This window comes from Trachinotus anak, unplaced genomic scaffold, assembly GCF_046630095.1.
Source record: "Trachinotus anak isolate AG129_WGS33_773 ecotype Australia unplaced genomic scaffold, CSIRO_AGI_Tana_v1 ptg000036l, whole genome shotgun sequence".
NCBI lineage: Eukaryota > Metazoa > Chordata > Actinopteri > Carangiformes > Carangidae > Trachinotus > Trachinotus anak.
This window is the reverse complement of record NW_027273887.1, coordinates 322,137-338,874: the sequence shown is the minus strand read 5'-3', so window position 1 is coordinate 338,874 and position 16,738 is coordinate 322,137. Positions and strand designations below refer to the sequence as shown.

Sequence of the window (16,738 nt, the reverse complement as noted above, 5' to 3'; positions counted from 1 at the left end):
GAAACTGTCATAGAAAACTCACTTTTAGATGTTCACTTCATCACATACTATTTTTTCCCGCGTCTATTTTATGGAGTTTGTGGTTAGGATTTCCATATCTCCATCGGTCCCTGAAGGCGTCTCCATCCTAGCCAGTCGCTGTGTGTTACAGTGCGCATGCTCGCGGAAGAAGCCATGTTAAAGTTGTGTTGACAGTGTCTGTTCTGTCTATTAGTCCGGCTCGGTCCTGGTCCGTCCTGGTCTAAGTCTCTGGCCCGGGAAGATGAGCTGCTGTCCGGACATGTCCCGCAGGAACCCACAGGAGGACTTCCAGCTGATCCAGTGCGTCGGCAGCGGGACGTACGGTGACGTCTACAAGGTACAGACACCGACGTCACTGACGTGTGTTAGCTTAGCATTAGTTAGCTCAGAGCCGGGTTTAACACGGTGTGTGTGAAACAGAACAATAAGGAATAAATCAGTTGATCATTGATGTGCGATAACGTCAGCTCAGGTGAAATACACCTTCAACCTGCAGGTCGGGTGTGGGTTCTCTGGACCCTGTCCTGCATACAGATCCATCAGGTGTGCAGGAAGCTGGGCGTCAGGGTTCAGGTGGAGGCCTTCACCTGGCGACCACAGGTCTGAGAGCCAATAGAAAGAGAGGAAGCTCCACAGCAGGTGTGTGGTTGTCATGAACATCTTGAACACCATTGGCTGATAGCACAGGTGTGTGGTCAGGATGTCATGTGGGGACCTGTCAGTGAACCCAGTCCCCCAGTTCCAGTGTCCCCCCTGACATCTCAAGCGCTGAGCCCTGAGCCCTTAATGGACGTCAGCTGGTAAGTGATGGAGTGTCAGAGATGGCTCTGAATGGTATAAATAGGAACAGGACAGCACTTGGCAACTTATCACGTTACCTTGACAACGCGAAAACGACGCCATGCTCCTTTCTGTTTAGGACTTTTTAACTGATAAATTACAAAACCATGTTCTTGGAATATCCCCTGATGTAATGAAAACATATTGGGAATTTATTATCTTATCATTGACGAGCAACTACACGTTCTATTCATGAATCACCAAACTATACGTTAACACTTACATGCAAACGTCTTTTTTCTTGAAGGCTCCGTGTTTGAATTGGATGCCCCTTCCACGGTCGTATGTTTGTTTATGTGTCGTCTTCTTCATTTTTCTGATATCGGTGTATCCATTTAGTTGCGTTTGTTTACCTTTTATATTTCCGGACTTCCCCTGGTATCAGTCACATTCATGTCACAATGCTATGAACTGTGGGCAATTCCCTCAGGCAAAGCTGGCAAAGATGCCCACTTACGGAAAGGGCACAGACAGGGCTCTCTGGAGCCCTCAACCTCTTAACGATTTGTCAATGGGACGGCCCTAAGCCAGCACAGACTTGGTGAGAACACGCATCAAAGGGAGTGAGTCTGTGAGTCTTCAGTATGGAACTGGGGGAGTGTTACCTTCATCACCACTATCATCATCATCACTGCAGAGCACAACAACACGTTCTACTACTACTACTAATAGTACTACTACTGCAAATACTACTACTACTGCTACTGCAGATAATACTACTGATATTACTGCTCATACTACTACTACTACTGCAAATACTATCATCATTGCTACTGCAGCTAATACTGCTGATCTTATTACTACTACCGCTGCCACTAAATAATAATCCTACATGTCTGTCAGTTAAATATCTGCACAAAATTGTACAAACTCGACAACATTAATATGTAAATATAAAAATAAAAACATATAATTAGGTGAATGTTGTGATTTCCCCCTGAACTGAAACTTTTTATTATTTTTATGGATTAAATTATTCATCAATTATTAGGTTTGATTAAGGGTGTGGAGGGTCTGGATCAGGGTCTGGAAGGACTGGAGCAGGGTCTGGAGGGTGTGGTGATGAAGGTTGAGGTGATGAAGACTCAGCAGAGGTGACTTCCTGTCTCTGTCCTCACTCCTCTGACTCTCTCTTTATCAGTCAGTGTCTCTCTGTGAGTCAGGATGAGGTCTGTTGTGTATCCGTGACGACCTGGTGACTGAGGCCTCATGGGAAATCTCAGGTGACTGTCAGAGTCAAAACTCAACGTGACGGCAGAAAAAATGAAAGTTTGGCCATTAAGTTGATCAATAATTCAGCAGCGTCCCTGCTGGGCTCTGCTGCTTCCTGTAACACAACCCCCTCCTCACCCTCCTCACCCTGGAGTCTATCACCTTGACTTTGACCTCTCTGATTGGCTGTCAGTACGCAGGTGTCACAGTTCTGCTGATGTTCATCAGAGCTGATAGTAATGTTATTGATTATCAGTCTGATGATTGATTATGTTTTAGGACCTGATCAGTGACATCACAGATGTTCTGATTTTATTTCTTGGCGGAGAGAAAGTACAGCAGAGATGCTGATGATCATCTTCATCATCATTGTTGCCTGTCTTTCACAGAGCAGAAGTCAGTTTGACTTTAACATCATAGACATGTGTTGAACAGGTTCTCCAGATGTTTCTGCAGCTGCTTCATGTCAGAGCATCAGCTGACTCTGGTTGTTGGGAAGAGCTGCAGTAAACACACAAACTGCTGTTAGACGGGAGGAGGAAGAGGAGGAGGAGGTGGAGGTGGTCAGAGATGAAGGAATAGACAGGAAGCATGAACAGGGCTGGAGACTGACTGTAACTATGGTGGTTACCATGTTACCATGGTTACTGTCACTCATCGCAAGACCTGAAATGTTCTGGTCCAGCTCAAAAACTAAACAGAGTGACCAGACAGACCTGAGTCTGAGGAACCTGAAGGTGTGTGATTGTTAAATAGTCACCTGGTGCTCGGTAACATTACGTCTTCACTAACCTCACAGGCAGCGCCATGGCTAAGAGAGAGAGAGAGAGAGGACACTGAGTGGTTCGTCCTCTCCCTCAGCAAAAACTACATCCTGTTGGGTCCTGCAGCTCCGCCCACCTGCTCACTGTGTCTGTGTTTGTACCTTCATCAGTGTTTAAGGTGGTTGGACACTGACTCACTTCAAATGAATAAACAATGCACTCAGAGGAAAGACCTTATAATCCAGAAGCTTCAAACTGTTGTTTATCTGACAACAGACAGAAGGAGAAGAGCAGCAGAGCCCACAGCTCCCAGTACAGCTCCCAGTGAGTCCAGATTTACAGTCCAGATGTGTTTCTGAACCAGGGGTCCCGGCTCTTCTGGTGGGACTCCACTGATTCAGAAACATGTGATGTTACACATCATTTGACCACATGTTTAATTCAGTGAAATCAGATGAAATCTGATCAGGTCAAAGATAGATCCTATTTCCCTTGGAAAGAAAGTCACACACACACACAGTGACAGGCCTCTGCCCTCTGACTCATATCAGTTAAGTCTTTATGTATAATTGATCATATAGATCTACAGTCTCCAGTTGTTGACTTCCTGTTACTGTCTCTGTCAGAGTTTACCTGTGGCCTGTTACCCGAGGCTTGTTACAGAGACCTGTAACCTGAGGCCTGTTACAGAGACCTGTAACCTGAGGCCTGTTACCTGAGGCCTGTTACAGAGACCTGTAACCTGAGGCCTGTTACCTGAGGCCTGTTACAGAGACCTGTAACTTGAGGCCTGTTACCTGAGGTCTAGCAGAGCAGCACATTTTACAAACAAACCATGGGGGGGGGGTCTGCCTCGACCGGTTGGGTTTAGGAGGAGATAAAAAAGGGGGGGTGGGGGGAGGAGAGAGGAGAGAAGAGAGAGAGAGAGAGACCAGGAACAGCTGTGTAGGTAATGGTGTTAACAATAATAATGACAGATAACAGTGGTTAATAGTAAAGATGAGTAGTGGTGGATCTGGATCCTGCTGCTCCAGAGGCAGAGAGATCTGCAGAATGAGGACAGAGAGAGGGAGATAGAGGAGAAGCACAAACTATGGGAGAGAAAAAAATGCAAAGTTAATGACATAAAGTAATCGAGAGAGAGAAAGAGAGAGAGAGAGCGCCCAGTGAATCATGGGAATCCCCCAGCAGTCTAGCTCTATAGCAGCATAACTAAGGGATGGGTCAGGACATACCTGAGCCAGCCCTAACTATAAGCCTTACCAAACAGGACAGTTTTAAGCCTGATCTTAAAGGTAGAGAGGGGGTCTGCCTCCCGAACCCACACTGGGAGCTGGTTCCACAGGAGAGGAGCCTGATAGCTGAAGGCTCTGCCCCATTCTGCTCTTACAAACTCTGGGAACCATAAGTAGACCTGCATTTAGAGAGCGAAGTGTCCTATTGGGAAAATAGGGAAGTATAAGCTCTCCAAGGTACGATGGTGCCTGACCATTAATGGCTTTGTAGGTGAGGAGGAGGATTTTAAATTCTATCCTGGATTTTACAGGGAGCCAATGCAGAGAGGCTAACACAGGAGAGATGTGATCACGTTTCCTAGTTCCTGTAAGTACTCGTGCTGCCGCATTTTGGATCAATTGGAGGCTTTTTACTGAATTTTTGGGACATCCTGACAATAAAGAATTACAGTAGTCCAGTCTTGAGGTAACAAATGCATGAACTAGCTTTTCTGCATCCTTTAGACACAGAATGGGTCTGATTTTAGCAATATTGCACAGGTGGAAGAAGGCTGTCCTAGAGACTTGCTTTATATGTGAAGTAAAGGACAAGTCCTGGTCAAAAATGACACCAAGGTTTCTGACTGTAGCACTGGAGGCCAAGGTGGTGTCATCCAGAGTCAGTATATTATCACATAGTGTATCTCTGAGGTGTTTGGGGCCAATTACAATAACTTCAGTTTTGTCTGAATTTAAGAGTAAAGAGATTACTGGTCATCCAGGTTTTTATGTCCTTAAGACACACCTGAAGCTTGGCTACCTGGTTAGTCTCACCTGGCTTCATGGATAAGTACAGCTGGGTGTCATCTGCATAACAATGGAAATGTATCTGGTGCCTCCTAATAATGTTTCCTAGAGGAAGCATATATAGAGTGAAAAGTATTGGTCCTAGCACAGAACCTTGTGGAACTCCATGACTGACTTTAGTGATGATAGAGGAGCCATTATTAACATGAACAAACTGGAGTCTATCTGACAAATATGACTTAAACCAGCTTAGTGCGGTTCCTTTAATGCCGACCATATGCTCTAGTCTCTGTAATAAAATCTTATGATCGATGGTGTCAGATGCAGCACTAAGATCTAGTAGGACAAGTATAGAGACAAGTCCATTGTCTGAGGCTATGAGGAGATCATTGGTAACCTTAACCAGAGCAGTTTCTGTGCTGTGATGGACTCTAAAACCTGACTGAAAATCTTCAAACAAACCATTTCTGTGCAGATAATCACATAACTGGTTTGCAACGACCTTCTCAAGGATTTTGGAAATAAAGGGGAGGTTGGATATAGGTCTATAATTGGCTAAAACATCTGGATCAAGAGTAGGCTTTTTAAGTAGAGGTTTAATTACTGCAACTTTCAAAGCCTGCGGTACATAACCAGTTGATAAAGATAAGTTAATCAGACTTGATATAGAGGTATAGATTAAAGGAAGAACTTCTTTGAACAGCCTTGTTGGAACAGGGTCAAGAAGACAAGTCGGTGGTTTAGATGAAGAAACTGTTGAAGCGAGCTCAGAGAGATCTACAGGAGAAAAACAGTCAAAATATAAGCCAGTTACAGTGGACTGTGAGGCTGCTGACCTGGACAGTACATCTGAGCCAGCTGTGGGGAGTAGATGGTGAATTTTTTCTCTAACAGAGACAATTTTATTTGTAAAGAAGCTCATAAAGTCATTACAACTGAGGGCTAAAGGTATAGATGGGTCAACAGAGCTGTGGCTGTCTGTCAGCCTGGCTACAGTGCTGAACAGAAACCTGGGATTGTTCTTGTTTTCTTCTATCAATGATGAATAATAGGATGTTCTGGCTTTACGGAGGCTTTTTTTATATGCCAATAGGCTGTCTTTCCAAGCCTTTAGAGATTCTTCCAGGTTAGTAGAACACCACCTTCTTTCTAGCTTCCTTGAATTTTGCTTTAAAGCTTGTGTTTCTGAATTGTACCATGGAGCTAGCCTTCTCTGACTCACTACCTTCTTCCTCAGAGGGGCCACAGTATCTAGAGTTGCACGCAGTGAGGCTGCAGTACTGTCAACAAGATCATCAACCTGTGTGGATGTGAAGTTAAGAGAGCTGTTCCCTACTGCATTGATACATGGCAGTGGGCTAAGTACTGATGGGATTCTTTCTTTAAATTTGCTAATGGTATTGTCAGAGAGACACCTGCTGTAATGGACTTTTTTCCCAGATGCTGTGTAGTCCATGACTGAAAACTCAAATGTTAACAGAGAATGGTCAGATAAAAGAGGGTTTCTGGGAAATACTGTTAGATATTCAATGTCAATCCCATAAGTCAGAATCAGATCAAGGGTCTGGTTAAAAGAGTGAGTGGGTTCATTAACATGCTGAGAGAAGCCAATTGAATCTAATAATGAATTAAATGCATGACTCAGGCTGTCACTTTCAACATCTACATGAATGTTAAAATCACCCACTATGATAACTTTATCTGTGCTGAGAGCTAACTCAGATAAAAAGTCTGAGAACTCAGATAAGAACTCAGACTCAGGGGCAGGAGGACGATATACAGTAACTAGTAGGACTGGTTTTTGTGTTTTCCAGTTTGGGTGTGACAGACTAAGAATAAGGCTCAAATGAATTATGATTAACCTTAGGCTTAGGATTTATTAGTAAATTGGAGTGATAGATGGCTGCCACCCCTCCTCCTCGGCCTGTGCTTCGAGGGATATGAACGTTAACATGAGTGGGGGGTGCTGATTCATTTAAACTAACATATTCATCCTGCTGCAGCCAGGTTTCAGTCAGACAGAGCAGATCAATGTTATGATCAGTTATCAGATCGTTGACTAGTAGAGATTTAGATGAGAGTGATCTGATATTCAATAATCCACATTTAATTTTCCTGTTATTTGGTTCTGGAATAACAGTTGTGTTAATTTTTATTAGGTTTTCATGTCTAACTCCTCCTCTGTTCACTTTTGATTTATTATATTTAAATGTAGGTGGTGGGGGGACAGACACAGTTTTTAGGGGGTGAATGGCAGCGACTGCTCTAAGAGGCGCAGAGAAGAGTGTAAGACTGTGACTCTGCCTCCTGCTCTCAGCTCTGGTTTGTCATGGCTTTGATTTCTGATAAACTCAGTGAAGTTTCTAGATAAGAGCGCAGCTCCATCCAGCGTGGGATGTTTGCCGTCCCGTCCTTCCCCAGAAAGTCTGCCAGTTATCCACAAAGCCCACATCGTTAGCGGAACACCAGCTGATAACCAGCGGCTGTACATGTCATCGCTGGTCAGGTTGGGTAGGGGCCCAGAGAAAACTACGGAGTCCGACATTGTTTTAGCACAAGTACACACCGACTCCACATGAATCTTAGTGATCTCTGATCGGTGTGATCGGGTGTCATTAGTGCCGACGTGAATCACAGTCGTCCTGTATTTACGTTTATCCTTCGCCAGCAGCTTCAGGTTGGACTCAGTGTCGCTGCTCTGGCCCCAGGAAACATGTGACTGTGGCCGCTGGTGTCTGACTTCACCAATGACCAGAGTTTGTTTCCCAGCGGGGGGAGAACCTGTTAGAAACGTGAACAGGTTGGTGGTGACACAATACGCTTGACGTGCTGCGGTAAGCAGTAAGTTATCTTACTAACCTCAAACTCTGCTTCATAGTACACACCTCTGCTACTGAAGTAAACACACAAACATCAACATTAACATGTAAACATATAAACATGTAAACAAACATAAACCTGTAAACGTGTAAACATAAAGACATAAATACACAAACAGACAGAAGCGTCCACTCTGTCACTTTGGAAAATGCCCAAACAGAAAATGACTCCTGAGTGAGAACAGGATTTAAATATCAGTCTTTATCAGAGTATTGAAGGTAAATAAACTGGACTCACCTGTTTCATCTTCATGTTAAACTGACGGAGACTTTCTCCACATGCACACTGTCGATATAACGAGCTTATTTTTTTGATAAAGAAGGTTTAAATAAGCCCGGCTGAAGTTACTATGGAAACTGATCCTCCGGACTCAACTGGACCTGTTCAGGCTAGTTTTCAGGCTGAACCAGTGTACAGTCAATCTGACAGACGAGCCACCTTAGGTCTGTAGAAAATGTTTGTATGCTGTTCAGCATCATGTAGAAAACCTTCACACTGACCTGAAGCCACAGTCACGGCACAGTGTTGTTGTGTAGCAGCAGGTCATCAGTGTTAATCACAGCACAGACAGGAAGCTGCTGAGCCTCATCAGACACACACGCAGCGTCCTGTTGTGGAAAGTGAAAATGTTGTGTCTCAGTGAGCAGCTTGGTTGATGTGCTGCTCTGTTTCAAGGTTATTTATCTTCCACTGTTCAGATCCGTTTTCAGGAGGTTGTTTTAGTTTCTGTTTGAGTTTTTGAATTTTTCTACTTCAGGTCTCTGTCATCAGGTTGCAGACTTTAAAACTCTGTTTTCATGTGAAACCGATCAGTGTCCACACTGACAGAGTCTCCAGCTCTGTCCAGAGAGTGACATCACAGACATTCTTAGAGACAGAGAGAGAGAGAGAAAGAGAGACAGAGAGAGACAGACAGAGAGAGGGAGAGTGACATACACAGAGAGAGAGACATACAAAGAGACAGAGATAGAGAGAGAGACATACAGAGAGAGAGACAGACATACAGAGAGACAGAGAGAGAGAGAGGCAGAGACATACAGAGAGAGACATACAGAGAGAGAGACATACAGAGAGAGAGAGAGACAGAAAGAGACATACAGAGAGAGAGAGAGACATACAGAGAGAGAGACAGAGAGAGAGGGAGAGCGGCTGATCAGTGATTCAACACAGAAACACTGCTCCCCCTCTCACCTTCACCGATCAATATCTGGGGGGGCTTTTCCCACGATCCTCTGCTCCGCCCTGTTCTCACTGTGTGTGTGTGTGTGTGTGTGATTAGCATTGTGAGCATCAGACTGAAGACACCCCCCCGCCCCCCCATCAGAAGTTATTGATTGTCGTCCTGAAGCTCTATCAGTTTGTATTGACCAACAGGATGGACGCTGCTGCTTCACCTTCCACAGGGTCGGGGGGTTAGTGGAGGAGGGTGGGGTGGGCGTATTGGATGGAGCAGTTTGGTTGGGGGGTGAATATCATGAGCTGTGTTTTAATTACCACTCAGTAAAAGCAGCTGCAGCAGTTGGAGGTGTGAACATAATCAGTGTGTTAAAGTGCTGAAACTGCAAAGTGATGGAGGTCAGGGAGGAGGAGGAGGAGGAGGAGGGGGAGGAGGATGATGATCGATCAGTGGCAGCCTGTCCTCCATCAGGTCCCCAGATGCCTGCACACAATTCCACCGTCACCTTCGGTCCCACCACAGAGGGCCAGAATCAAACTGTGACATGAGGACCAGATTAAACTGAAACACTGTTTTCTAAATGTCAAATTTGTGACTCTGGAACAAACGCTTTAATAGCAGCTGCTTCACAATAAAAGTCTTTCAGTGGTTCTTCGCTTGTTCATTAATATAATATAATCTAGTGTAACCAATCACTGATTGAATCCAATGTCATCTAATCAATAAAATGTGTAATATCAGTTTGATTATTCTGAAACACATTTCACAGACACATTTCTAGTCACCAGGAGTATTAATACCCAATCAGTACCTGATCAATATTATTATGGCGCAGTGAAGACTAATAATAATGAACTCGACCTCCACAGTTTCTCTGTTGAAGCCTCAGTGATAGGACATCTTATTGATAATCATCTTATTGATCAGTTTTGACATGAACTGACATGTGTTGAGCCAACACACACATACACACACACTCTGCTGCAGAGGTGTGTGATCCCTGAGGACACATTAATTGATCGATGCTGCTGCTGCAGTGTGTGACCTCTGTCTTAATGTACTTTCTTTAATTGAATGAAAAGCAGCTAATGTTTCCAAATGTTTAAATCATGGTGATGACAACAAACATAAAAAAGCTGATTAACCCGATGATCTCTGTCTCTGTCAGGCAAGGAGCGTCAGCGCTGGAGAACTGGCTGCCATCAAGGTCATCAAACTGGAGCCTGGTAGGAATCAAACCAGCAAGATCACTGCATCAGTTCACATCAGTTCACACTGTCCGTGTGTGTTACTGCGTGTTAATGTGTGTGTTACTTTGTGTGTTACTGTGTGTTACGGAGTGTGATACTGTGTGTGTGTGTGTTACTGTGTGTTACTGTATGAGTGTTACTGTGTGTGTGTGTGTGTGTGTGTGTGTGTATAAGAGAAAAAGAAAGAGAGAATGTTTGGTGAATACTGATCAGTTGTTCATCCACGAGAAAACTGGTGTTTTACTGTTTTCATTAACTTGTTGGAACCAAGGGGTGGGGTTGGGGGGTGGTGGGGGTCACCGACAGGAGTCACTTGTTTTAAGGTGGACTGAAGGTGAATGGTCACTGACAGGAGTTAGTTGTTTTAAGGTGGACAGTGTTGATTGGCGCTGTTTTCTCTGCAGGATGATAAAAATAGAATCAGCTGAAGTTGATCAGAAATAAAGGCGTGACTGATCAAACTGAAATGACTGAATTAAAAAATCCCAGCTCTGTGCAGAAGAAACAGTGAATGACTGAAACATGAAGAGATGCCAGTGACAACAGATGGACTGAAATATTAAATCAGATCTCAGGAATTTGGCCTCTTAATGTAACAGGGATGATTGATGCTTTGACAGTCACAGGTCGGCATTTTAAAAACATGCTGTTTTTCTCATCCACACAGTTTTCCAGCTTCTCCTCCAGAGTCGAGGAGCTCACTGATGTGAGGTGTCAAAGCCAGTGTTTGTCTTTAATCTGGATGGATATGAAAACATGCAAGTCACTGACATGAGGATTAAAAGTGATTTTCACTGTGAGGAAAAAGGATTTGCACCAACAAACTGTCTATTTATCCAAAGTAAAGAAATCTTCAGCTGATGGAGTTTGTTTTTCAGCTGCAGAGTGAGACCTCTCCTCTAACATCAGCTCACAGCAGAGCTTCCATTTTAATGAGATGTTACATAAATCCTCCATATTTATTCTGATCAGCTGGAGGAGGACGGTGGAGGTTTTAATGAGGCCTGAAGCCCCCGGCTGCAAAGATCCACAACAAAGACTCTTTGTTCTGTCTCTTCTTCCCTGAGCGTTTGTTCTCAGCTGTGACGTGATGAACACGTTCATCTGATAACAGAAACACATCTGTCTGAACAGGTGCTGAACGCTCTGTATGTGTGTGTGTGTAGGTGAGGACTTTGCGGTAGTGCAGCAGGAGATCCTGATGATGAAGGACTGTAAACACTCCAACATTGTGGCGTACTATGGCAGCTACCTACGGTAACTGTTACCATGACAACAGCATCAGGACCATAAGACATCAGACAGACTGATCAGACTCACTGATGCTCTGTGTGTGTGTGTGTGCAGTAGGGAGAAGTTGTGGATCTGTATGGAGTTCTGTGGAGGAGGATCACTGCAGGACATTTACCACAGTGAGACACACACACACACAACCATGCTCTTATTTTGGTAGTTTTGTCCATCCTTCCTAACAGTGCCAACTTAAAGCTCCCTGTGGAAACAGAGTTTCTGTTTACATCCTCTCAATTACTGACTCCAACAGACTGGTTGTATGTCTTTATCTGACTGCTCCAGTTTCCTCCCACAGTCCAGAGACATGCAGGTAAACTGGCAGAAACTTCATCAACTCACTTGATAGAAAATGAGGCTAAAATTAAATTAGAGGAGAATAATAGTGAACAAGATTAAATATAAGATTTAAATGTTTACATGTTTGGCCCCTGAAGGTCCTGACAGCAGGGCATGAATCACTGTGTGATACCAACACAACAGGGACCCATTTACAGCGGCACTGGTCCAAGACCAGGGTCAAAAGCTCCACAGGGTACCTTTAACTGTGGAGACCATTTGGCCTGATGACATTACTACAACACAGATCAGGTGTGATGAGAGGAGGATGTTTGTTACTGTAGGAGGTGGTTAATCAAACAGAGGCAGGTGTACACAGGTGTATTCGTCATGTACACACATATGTGACGACAGGTCCTGAACCAACACTCTGCTCTGGACGACAGAGAGCGTCGCTGCACCAGAGATGATGTCAGCAGATTCCATGTGTGTCACATGTTCTAGTCACATGTTAACATGTTTCTGATCAGCTGTGTGAGCAGCTCATCAGTTTCACTCAGTTTAATGAACTGTTCAACACAAACATCTGACCTCTGCTCAGTCTGATGTGTCCATCTTTAAATCTTTAGCTCTCTGTCCACCCACAGCTGTTGCCATGGTGACGCCCACACTGCCTTCATCTTGCCGCTCGTTAAGGTCTCGATTCATTTAGCCGCCGACGGTTTGAGCCGGGGGTGTCTGAGTTGTCATCCGTGAGCGTTAATGAGGCCCAGTGGTTAAATGCAGGCCGCTTACCCTCATTATGCCTCAGTAACATCTCTGAGTGTGACCAGGGGGACCACCCACCTCCACACTGCCCCCCGCTGGTCTGATATAACACTCTACCCCCCCACAGAGAGAGAGAGGACCGGGGTGACCACAGGCGTACCCCCTGTGGACAGATAACGATTAAAACTACAGTTTGACTCTGAGCGTCTTGCAGCTCTATCACACACACACACGCACACACATCGTAACCAAACAAAAATAACTGTATCATCATCTCTCAGAGGTGTGGTAGTTTTAGAGCCCCGCCCCTTCCCTGCAGGTAGACTGCTCAGTCTTTTTGTCTTTCAGTTACTGGTCCACTGACGGAGTCTCAGATCGCCTACGTCCTCCGGGAAACTCTGCAGGTATTGTCCAATCAGACTCTTAGACTCTCCAGCTTCTGTCCAATCAGATTGCAGCTCACCTTGTCCTGTGTGTCCTCAGGGTCTCTTCTACTTGCACAGTAAAGGAAAGATGCACAGAGACATCAAGGTGAGCTGCAGTGTGTTAATGATGATTTACAGTGTGAACCAATCAGCTGAAGAGTGTGTGATGACGTATCGATGCCACATGATTAGATCTTAATTTCACATTTTGTGTTTTCAATTTGAGTTTCATTCATTTGATCAGTTTGACTTTTGTCTTTGTGAATAAATAAAAACTGTCAATAAAGTTTTTGAAGACGTCACAGTTACATGTTCAGTTGTTTGGATTACTCACCTTGAGGGAGCAGGGCTCCAGCAACTGCTGATGGTGTGTGTTGTGTCTGCAGGGAGCGAACATCCTGCTGACGGATAATGGACACATCAAACTGGGTGAGTCACCTGGCATGTAGGTCACTCCCACTGAACGCCCCTCCAACAGGTAGAGGGGCGGGGCTTATCAGTGATGTCACCTGCTGACTGCATCACATGTATGATGTCATCAGTCTGAAGGTCTGGGGGTCAAATCCGGCCCCCTGGCGAAAGGTTTTCACTTCTACAGTTTACACAAAAACACAATCTTGAAAACCAAAACACAAGCAAGAACACAAACAAGAACACAACAAGAACACCACAAGAACACAACCAACTAGAACACAACAAGAAAACAAGAACACAACCAACAAGAACAGAAGAAGAACACAACCAACAAGAACACAACTAGAACACAAGGACACAACCAACTATAACAAAACAAGAACACAACCAACAAGAACACAACAAGAACACAACCAACAAGAACCAACAAGAACACAACAAAAACACAACCAACAAGAACCAACAAGAACACAACAATAACACAACCCACAAGAACCAACAAGAACACAACTGGAACACAAACAACAAGAACACAACAAGAACACAACCAACAAGAGTCTCAATCAGTGTCTGCACTGTCATCCTCATCCTCATCTGAGAATGTTCTCAGCAGCGTCTTCATTGTTCCACACAGAACTGACTCAGATTTAATGAGAGCTTCTGATTTATGAGCTGCTCAGTCTCCCTGACATTGTTCACACACACCTGTAACACAGAATCTTCATCATCATATTTCACTGCTGCTGATAAAAGAGGCTCTAAATAGAACCTTGTGGAACCTCACGTGAATTCCTGAGGTTCTGATAAAACTGTGTGACCATCACAGAGAGTTCCTACTGTGACGTAAGAAGGGCAGGATGTCTAAAACCCAGACACTGTAGCTTTAACAATAATACATCATGATTCACTACAACACACTGTTTCAGTACAGTCAGTAAATCCTCCTCAACCTTAGAGCTGACTGTTTTTCTTTTTTTGAAACTTAAACATTTTCACATTGTACAACTTAAGAAGGAAAGAGAAACTAGAAAGAAAAGGTGAGAAGGAACCAACATGAGGTCATGGGGTGGACAACTTGTACACCAAATAATAATAGTAATCATAGGAAGGGTTTAACATATTCAAAGCAAAATGATGTACATTAAATAGTTATACCAACTCTCTCTCTTCAGCTATGTAAAAAGACCATTTTCTCCACCTTTTTTCTCCCAAGAAAAGCTGGCTGTTTTTATTGATTAATTTCACACTGATTGATAACTGATAAGAAATCACACTGTGCCTCAGAAATCTGTCTGAATAAGATCTGAGCCTGTTGCTTTGTTCGTGGGTGATGTAGACCGACACCTCCCGACCCTGTGCAAACATTTTAGTCTTTGAAAAGAACAATCAGTAATTTAGCAACCAAACTATTGTAAAAATGAATTGAAATAACTAGAAACCTTCCATTTATTAAAGCTCAACTTATTCTCAATGACTTGTCCAATAATTTCCTGTGGAGTCAATCCCTTATTTTTTAGGCTGGTGTGAATTTTCAGAACCATGATCCACATGGAGACTAAAATCTCTGGAGTCATCCAATTCCACTGCGCACTCAGTTTATTTACCGAGCTAAAACTTAGTCTAATCAATGAATCAATGAATCAATGAGTTAGTGAATCAATGAATCCTCCTCTGTGGAGGTTCTGAAGTTCAGTTTCAGGTGTTGGTTCACTGTGGGTCATTGTTAAACGGCAGTACGTCACACACAGGTGTTTCTGTTGTTTAGTCTGCTTTCATTTATATAAATGAGGTGGACAAAATAATAGGAACACCTGTCAACATAACACAGTTCATCAGTCTGAACATAAACTGGAGTATGAGCTGCTGTTCCTAATGAACTTAGTGGATACTATGATATACTACACTGGTCCATCATGCTCTCCTCCACTGGGTTTATTGATTTGAAATTACCCATCAGTCCTCTCTGTGTGCCGACTGTCTGACACTGACACAGAGGGTCGTTTACAGTTTACAGTTTCCATTTACTTGTGAAGTGTTGTGAAGTTCATCTGATTAAAAAGAACCTGATGTTCTAACAGATGTTTGGACAGATGTTTTGGACAGATGATTTAAAAGATGTTTGGACAGATGTTTTAACAGCCTGAAGTTGAAGGCTGTTAAAACATCTGTCCAAACATCTTTAATAAATAAAAATCACAGCTTCTTGTTTCATACGTGAAGAGTCAGGACGGACAGCGCTGCCGTCTGCATCTGTCCTGCTTCTCTCAGACATTTCCTGCTGCAGTCAGTCCCCCGTTCTACATCAGTGTTTGAGCAGGAAGTCCTCACAGTGACATCACTTGACCCAGCAATGCAGCCTCTCTGTGGTTTTACCTGTAAAACTGGAGCCTCAGAGTGTGTTTGTCTGTAGCTGTTAGATCAGCTGTGGAGCCACTGACCTCCTGTTATACAGAGAACATTAAACTGATTTGACCTCTGACCTCTGGATGAACTCTGTGTGTTGCCAGCGGACTTTGGTGTGTCGGCTCAGATCACCATGACCATTGCTAAGAGGAAATCCTTCATCGGGACGCCATACTGGTACGACCCTCTTCCTCCTCCTCGTTCTCCTCCTCCTGCTCCTGTCAGTCGTCTCCATGGTTATGACAGCGGCCCGCAGCTTCATCAGCTGCCATTTTGTCTTTTCCCTCTTGTCAGTCTTAAGAGTCACAGGATGGAGTGTCCTGCTGTTTCTTCAGTCAGTGATTGTTAGGGCTTGTTTTTTGATGATTGACAGTCTGTTGGGCTCTGTGATTGGCTGACTCTGAGCTCAGGTGTGTGTGTTATTTCAGGATGGCTCCGGAGGTGGCAGCAGTGGAGAGGAAGGGTGGATACAACCAGCTATGTGACATCTGGGCCGTCGGCATCACCGCCATCGAACTGGCAGAGCTGCAGCCACCCATGTTCGACCTCCACCCCATGAGGTACTGTGTGTGTGTGTGTGTGTGTGTGTGTGTGTGTGTGTGTGTGTGTGTTTGTATAAGTATTTTTCTCCGTCGTGAGTCCCATCAGGAGGTGTCTGATTGGTCCCAGATTCATTCTGCAGCAGAAACCTCCCACCCCCAAGTACTGCCCCCCCTCTGTCTGTCCTCAGGGCTTTAGAGGAAAATGTCCACAAAGAAAAAATGATTAGTGGAGGAAAAAAGAAAAAGAGAAAAAGAAACAAACAGAAGCAGCAGTAAAATAACCACAATGAACAAGTTGAGAACTGTAGAGAAACACAACCACAGCTCCACGTGAACAGAATTATAATATCATACATGTACTCTGCAGCAGAAAGGACTGCTGGGTAACAGCTGACTGCAGACAGGAGGACTCCACTAACAAGGTTTAGGGAGGAGTCAAATCATCACTTCAG

General features: G+C 44.1%; 1 protein-coding gene across 5 annotated transcripts in view; it reads left to right on the top strand.

Moving 5' to 3' along the window:
• Positions 1 to 131: 131 nt before the first annotated feature.
• LOC139614739 (mitogen-activated protein kinase kinase kinase kinase 3-like) overlaps positions 132 to 16,738 on the top strand; it is a 34,603-nt gene continuing 17,996 nt past the window's right edge. Inside the window, exons 1-10 of one of the 5 annotated variants that reach the window (XM_071472268.1) lie at positions 217 to 358; positions 518 to 660; positions 10,084 to 10,141; positions 11,332 to 11,422; positions 11,513 to 11,577; positions 12,851 to 12,906; positions 12,986 to 13,033; positions 13,314 to 13,356; positions 15,849 to 15,921; positions 16,173 to 16,304. In XM_071472268.1, coding sequence (XP_071328369.1) covers positions 11,367 to 11,422; positions 11,513 to 11,577; positions 12,851 to 12,906; positions 12,986 to 13,033; positions 13,314 to 13,356; positions 15,849 to 15,921; positions 16,173 to 16,304 — 473 coding nt within the window. In that variant the 5' untranslated portion in view covers positions 217 to 358; positions 518 to 660; positions 10,084 to 10,141; positions 11,332 to 11,366. Of the gene's footprint in view, positions 359 to 517; positions 661 to 10,083; positions 10,142 to 11,331; positions 11,423 to 11,512; positions 12,907 to 12,985; positions 13,034 to 13,313; positions 13,357 to 15,848; positions 15,922 to 16,172; positions 16,305 to 16,738 lie in introns of those variants that run through there. The other 4 variants (XM_071472265.1, XM_071472266.1, XM_071472267.1 and 1 more) reach the window with 4 other exon arrangements.